At 50.2% G+C, this 6,596-nt stretch overlaps 1 protein-coding gene across 1 annotated transcript; it reads left to right on the forward strand.

The window, feature by feature from the left end:
* The first annotated feature begins 627 nt into the window (after nt 1-627).
* Nucleotides 628-6,335, forward strand: LOC149351551 (uncharacterized). Its single transcript, XM_089577051.1, has 3 exons — nt 628-642; nt 1,721-2,002; nt 5,836-6,335. Exons 1-3 carry the CDS (start codon nt 628-630, stop codon nt 5,998-6,000), a joined length of 462 nt encoding a protein of 153 aa, XP_089433177.1. The 3' UTR covers nt 6,001-6,335.
* Nucleotides 6,336-6,596: the final 261 nt, after the last annotated feature.

Genomic DNA, 6,596 nt, shown 5'->3' on the forward strand with positions numbered 1-6,596 from the left:
ATACAGATTGATTAAAACGCTGCTGAAATAACGGTAAATAATAGTACTACAGGCCACCGCGGTGGCTCAGTGGTTATGGCGCTCGGCTGCTGACCCGAAAGATGCGGGTTCGATCCCGGCCGCGGCGGTCGAATTTCAGTGGAGGCGAAATTCTAGAGGCCCGTGTACTGTGCGATGTTAGTGCACCTTAAAGAACCCCAGGTGGCCGAAATTTCCGGAGCTCCTCACTACGGCGTCCCTAATAGCCTGAGTCACTCGGGACATTAGATCCCTATATACTAAGCCAATTGTACTATAGTATTATTAATAAAATTCTCCCTTCAGTGATAGTTGTTGTTAAAAAATACCAAAATGATATGCTGATGTAAACAAAAAGTAGCGCTTCTGTGCGTCATAACCAGCGGCATTGAGATGAGGACGCGCGAGGTTTCCGTGTTGCAGATGTTCTTTATTTCAATAAAAGAAGAAGGTACGAGCAGCATATACGGTGTTTTTGTGTAATGAATACTGAGACGTTTCGGGCGAGGAACTTTGTGAGTGACGTGAGATCATTAGAGTAAGAATTAAATTTGGTTGCCTTTTACTGAACATTTTTATTGAGAAATACTGTCCTTTTAGTACTTTTAAATGAGGACCCTGCCAGCGTAACAAACTTCAAGTAGCTCTTTCAGAATAGTGCGTGGAAGCAGTTATCTTTCACAATCGCAGCGTGTGCATTCCACCTCAACGTATCATTAATCCAGTGACCAAGATATTCTCACCCAACAGCATCTGGAAGAGCGATGTCTTCATCAGCGGGGCTGTACAAAATGGCGCTCATGTTTGAAGATGTTCTCATGTTAGCTGTAGACGTTCGGAAGATCTGTGGCCCCAATTAAACTCGGCCTTGAAATATTCATTATGTTCCCGGCTCTTCCCGGCCACATATGCGGCACAGGCACATAGCCATTGCCGGCATAATCACCGTAAGGCCAACAATGCCTTATCTCAGCAACATCATCACTACTGCCACTTCCTACTGTGTAAAAGCAATGCAAAATTAGTCTGATAACTGAATACCGGACAGCCGCGAACATGATTATACGATGCTGGCTCCGGCGACGCGCGTGGGAATTGTTACGATAGGACATTAGTCGCGGAATATTGACAAAAGCCACGTACTTGTGTTGTTTTTTGTGAAAAAGTAAACAAAGTCTCGTGACAATATATCCGAACTGCAAAGTTTAAAACTTCAAAATACGCTTGTATCGATGCACACAACAAGCGACCAGATGCAGGCGTGGCCCAAGAGTTGTTCAAATAATGCGCTGCTGGAAGCATTCAGGACTGGCACAAGCCGCCGCGCAGAACGCGTTCGCGTACTGCCGGCACCAGAAGCTGCGGACGGCTATCTTATTCCACGCATCCACGCGTGAGTTTCAAAAACGCCAGCACACCGCGATTGTCCTTCATCGTGAGTGCCGTGTCGCTTATGGTATAGTGAGGTAAATGATACATGCTCTCAACCAACGGCGCCTTTGTTAATGAAGACCCCGTAGTTACCTTCATTGGACAAAACATTGTCTTGTGCAGGTGCATAAGTGACGTGCCGCTAATAATGTTGCTGTGTAACTCTTGCCGCATTGTGTAGTATACTTAATTAATTCATAATTCAATTACAGAGCTTAAGTTTGCTATTAGGCTGAGGACGCCGCCATGATTGACCACATCCTGTGCGCAGGTGGCCGTGTTGCTGTGCGCGGCCGCGGCGCTGGCTTTGGGTCGGCGACGCTACCGCATACGCTACCTCGACGCCGACGACGTGGACGACGCGCCCGTGGTGTTCCGTCGTGGCCGGGGCCGGGACCTGCTGCGTGACCTGGAGGCCATGGCTAGCGGATCCGAGCGGTCTGGCCCCGTATACGTCATACGCAGGCGTAAGCCCAAGGACCGGCGGTTTCCCGGACACAGCAGTCGCGAGCGAGTGCGCTTCGAGGAGCCTCCCGAAGACTTCGATGCTGAAGTGAGGGCGAGCGCCGACCCATGGACTTTGCCCTCGGGGCGGGTCCGGATATTTACCGTCTTTTCTCTCTTGGTTTGTTTTCTTGAGTTGTCTCGCTGCTGAAACTTTGAACTGATGTCGCAGAACGCATCACAGGTACGTAATTACTATCACGAGACAAAAAAGGGTGCGACGCTAATTATCAAGGCTATCTCATCTAGTGCCAAAAGACATTGTGGTGGAATGCTTTCGGAATAGGTTTGTCTAGATTGTTAGGGGTGTACAGCCTATGCAAATACGCTTTTTTTATACTTCGCTGGTAGCATGGGAAAGCTGCTTTGACTGTGGTCATAATTATCAGAAACCAAGTACATAAAACGTAATATGCCACACTAGTAAGTCTCCGCCCTGCTACATCCTTTAATGATATCGACCGGATCACCTGCGGGCTCTTGACGGCGTGTTGTCGGTTGCTTCAGGGGCTTGTGTGCTCTGTCTGTATTCTCAATTGTGCTCGCCCATTGGAGCAGCACAAAATTAATCCGCACACTTGCCATCGTACGCCGTGCCATCACTGCTGCCGAAGTGATGGGCCCGAGCCACTCGCGAACTTCTCTAGGGCGCGAATGGATATGCTTCTGAGTGGATGTAGTGAGATGCAGCTTTAATTCAACAGCGAGACAGAGCATATTCGTCCTCGCACTGCTTCCAGCTGTAATCCAGGCTGTAGCGGGGCGCGTCATAACAGCCGGGTAGCATCTGCAAGTTATGCTATAGCCCGCTGACGGAATGTTTTACTGAACGGAAAAGTCATCCCAAGGTTGAGCACACCTTCTCTCTCTTGAGATGGACGGTCGTCCCCTACGCGCGCATAAAGGTCGTCCTGAAGCTAACTGAATCACTTGCCGATGTTTGCTGTTCATTACTCGTTCTGTGCACACTTGATGCACAAGTTAGGGCGGACAATTGTATCTAAAGGAGAAAGGAAACGTTAACTACTGCGCGTTTCTATGCACGAGCACCTCTAAAAAGGACATCCCTTAGGGGTCAGGCTTTTATCCTTTTCGGAAACTAGTAAGTCTGCTGACGAAACCATGAACGTCCCAATTACTCATTATTCAAATCTTGTCGAGCTTGCACCGAGAAACGAATGCAGACACGTGGTTTTCCTTCACTGCCTATTTTTCCGATTGCGTGCGCTGCGCTAAAAGAGGAAGCGTGCTCCTGTTTACATAGCCTCACTATAGGAAATTGAAGGCAGTCTGACGTAGCAGGAATATCTTGGGCATTATAATAGAGCACATCTGCAAATTACAGCCTGTTGACGCGGCTAGAACGCATTCAGCTGCTTCTTGGACCGATCCTGCAGCTGACCAACGCGGCTGTCCATCTGAATGCCTCGCCGGAGCCAATTCCACGCAGCGGCCCTTCGTTCGCGCGTGAAAGAGAGGCTGGCGTAATTAATAGGGCGGCGCGCATTGCTCGCGCAGCCCGAGGCTCATCGGCGGAAGTAGTGGATTTCTCAAGTCTCTTTCTCACACCTTCCGTGCGTGGTGACGGCAAATAAAGACAAACGCGATCGGGAAACGGGTTCGCTCGGCTGCGGTGCGGAAACGCCGTCTGACGGAGCACCCGCAGCGATGCGATCTGTGTTCCCGGCGCCCGTGTATAGCGTGCCTGCGCCTGAGACGGCGGCATGGGAACGACGCCGATGCCGGGTCGACACGCTACAGCGAGCCCGACGAGCGCGCGGCGAAATGAAGAGATCGGCTCGTTGAGAACTTTGCAGAGGCTACACGCGTGGCTGACCACGGGACGATTTCATGATCCGCGTCGCTATACGAGCGTCTAACCGGCGACCACACGCAGCAGGCCGGCTTCTCTCACCCGCCTCGGGCGGGCAGACGTCACGAACTCGACACGCTTAACTCTTCGAGCCGAAAAGAATGCCTAGCGAAAGCGTTAAGTGGACCGGCAGAAGGATTTCGCTAGCGCTACTAAGCTGCTCGTTGTGTTTCGGCTCATTTCCAGTTTTGCTGCGTGCACGCAATGGGAATGGGAGGTGCTACGTCTAATCGGCCCAGAGTGGGAGAGAAAGTGCGCCGTCACGACAGGTCGCCTCTAGTAAGAGTTATAGAGTGGTGTTAATTGTGAAGGATAGGATGAGGGCTTCTATGCGACGCCGGATGTTAGCCGCCGTTGTGCAACTGGGTGGAGCACGCAGGCCCCGGCTCCGATCGCGCGGCGCTTCTCGCGGATGTGTGCAGAGCCTGCAGACCACATCTTGCCTAACGCCACACTTAGGTTCATGTGATAACGGACAGAGCGTCTCGTCTTACCGAGTGACTTAGGAATGTTAGATGCAGATACACTAAACGAACAATGATAGCCATGTCAGCCTTTATGAACCCGAGGTTTAGGTAGTCCAAATGCAGTAGTTGGGTTGTAACCGGTTATAGCACGCTAGGGGACAAGAATGTGGTGACGAGGGCAATGAGCCTGGCCATCCATAGACGGGGGCTCACCGAGTGCAATGGGTCGAGCTTGTGGACCAAGTGATGCCTAGCAGCAGACACAATGAGGTAAAGGCTCATTGCTGCGCAATGATCTCTCTTTATTGTGTCTTTTCTGTACGTTCCACATTAAATCGAAGCTCTGAATTAACAAACATATTTTAGCAAAATATAGTAAACTGCTGGCGCTGGCAAAAGCATGCTGCGTCAAGTAAGTCTCTCTACACGGCGAACCGCCATGCCCGATAACAAGTGCACATTTATTAAGGACAACCATTTACAACGCCTCGAAAAATAAATCTGAAATATTCATGTCAATAGCCCTAGATTCATACATCCATCTTTTATGTTCATTAATACGTCCATGCTACCTGGAGTCGCATGCTAGGCTAACAAACAGGCAGACCTTTCCTGTATTCATTAAAGTCTCTCTCTGTCTGTCTTTTTTATTAGCTTTCAGGCCAAAGCACCTGTGCCCAAAGAGGGCGTGGGTCCATTTGACGATGCAGTGGTCACTGCCACTCGGTGCTCTTCCGATTAAATATGATGAGGATAAACTGCAGTACTGCGCTTTCGATCTTGCGCCAGTAAAGCAACGCAGCTGTTCACCAGCACACGGCTGCGTTTCCTATACGGCCATGGTGGCGTTTGAGTGGGAACTTTTGCTATACACATGGAACATGCGAGAGAGACCATAGTGTGCATATTTTTGCATGGCTGGACACAAAATGTGTCCGTAAGCTTTCACCAGTTGCGATATCGCTATTACAGGATAGCTCTAGCGCTATGTTGTAAAAAAGCACCGCAGTAACCACGTAGAGTACGTCGAGGTTAACCTTTGAAAAATTTGATGACAAGCTGCTAGAGTCACGGCGATGATTCTTTTATGCATAGGTCATGCTCTCATGTGGACAACGCCTGGGTAGCCTTTTCAGGTTGCCCATTATAAAATTAAAATTTTAGTTTGCTTTATAATTTTTAAGGGTCTCCGATGGAAGTCAGTGGTATTATAAAGCGATTTTATTTTGAGACAATTCTTCTATGAGGCTTTTGCTTCATGGTACTCAGCGCCAGGTTCGCCTCTCAATCTGGTAAATTTCGCAGACAATTTAACGCTGGCGCAGAGACTGAGCTACTAATTCGTTAATTGCCTGTTAAAACAAAAACAGACGTTTAACAACAAACTCCAACTACGTTCGAAGCAAACCAAATACCAAGAAGCCCACAAGAAGACGCGGCGGGCAGTTACATCTACAATTGCTGGCTTCTCTCCCGCCTCCCAGCCTCGCAAACCCTGTATTTACGATTCTCGTTGCCTCGTGCGTTCTTCACTGTGCGCAGGAAAGCCGGCGGCCGGGTCCCCCTCTACCTGGTCACGATCCGTTCCGGCCCACTTTCGTGGTTCAAGGCACGTACGCCCTGCACCCCAGGTCTCAGAAGTTGATGCCCTACGAAGGCCAACACCCCATACCCATTCCCCGAGAAGTGTTCTCCGAGATTTCGTAGTGCTACGGGCAGTCCTGATAGCCGCCGTACGTGTAGTCGCGGCGGCTTTGCAAGGCTTATCGCCGCGGCGATGTCCAGCGACCAAGTCTACAGCACAGGAATCCTGGGAACCAAGACCCGCGCCTTTGTTCGGGAATGCGACCATACGGAAGCGGCTGCAGGCAGAGCGACCACCCTCCTATGACACCTTCCCTATAGCGTTCACCCCAAAGCATGCCTCACTACCTCTTTTGTCAAGTGCAAGAACGCTGCTCATTATATTCATCTCCTCGATTCCACTCATGGAAAGAAAGAGACTTCATAACTTCGTTTTACACTGACAGCTCTTAAGCGCCCGTTCCTAGGTTTCGCATTGTAGTAGGATGTCGTCGTCTGTGGTCGTCGGCCTAACCGGTGGGTGCGTTGCCTTTGGAACCACTCGGAGGGTGGTTACCATGCAAGGAGGAAGGTATCAAGTGAGCACAGGTATGCGTAACTTATGGATCGTTACCACAGGAACCATCCGGGAGGTGGTTACCGTGGAGGGAGGAGAGTATCGGGAGCAGCAGAGGAATCCCCAACCGGAGGATGGTATGAGGGTATGGCGATAGCGTAAA

This window comes from Amblyomma mixtum, chromosome 3 (genome assembly GCF_055824585.1).
Source record: "Amblyomma mixtum isolate Tamu chromosome 3, ASM5582458v1, whole genome shotgun sequence".
In the NCBI taxonomy this organism is placed as follows: Eukaryota; Metazoa; Arthropoda; class Arachnida; order Ixodida; family Ixodidae; genus Amblyomma; species Amblyomma mixtum.

Excerpts from the sequence above, each read along its gene's own strand:
- LOC149351551 (XM_089577051.1), top strand. Across the intron at positions 2,003-5,835 it reads CCGAAGACTTCGATGCTGAA|GAAAGCCGGCGGCCGGGTCC; the intron begins GTGAGGGCGAGC and ends CACTGTGCGCAG.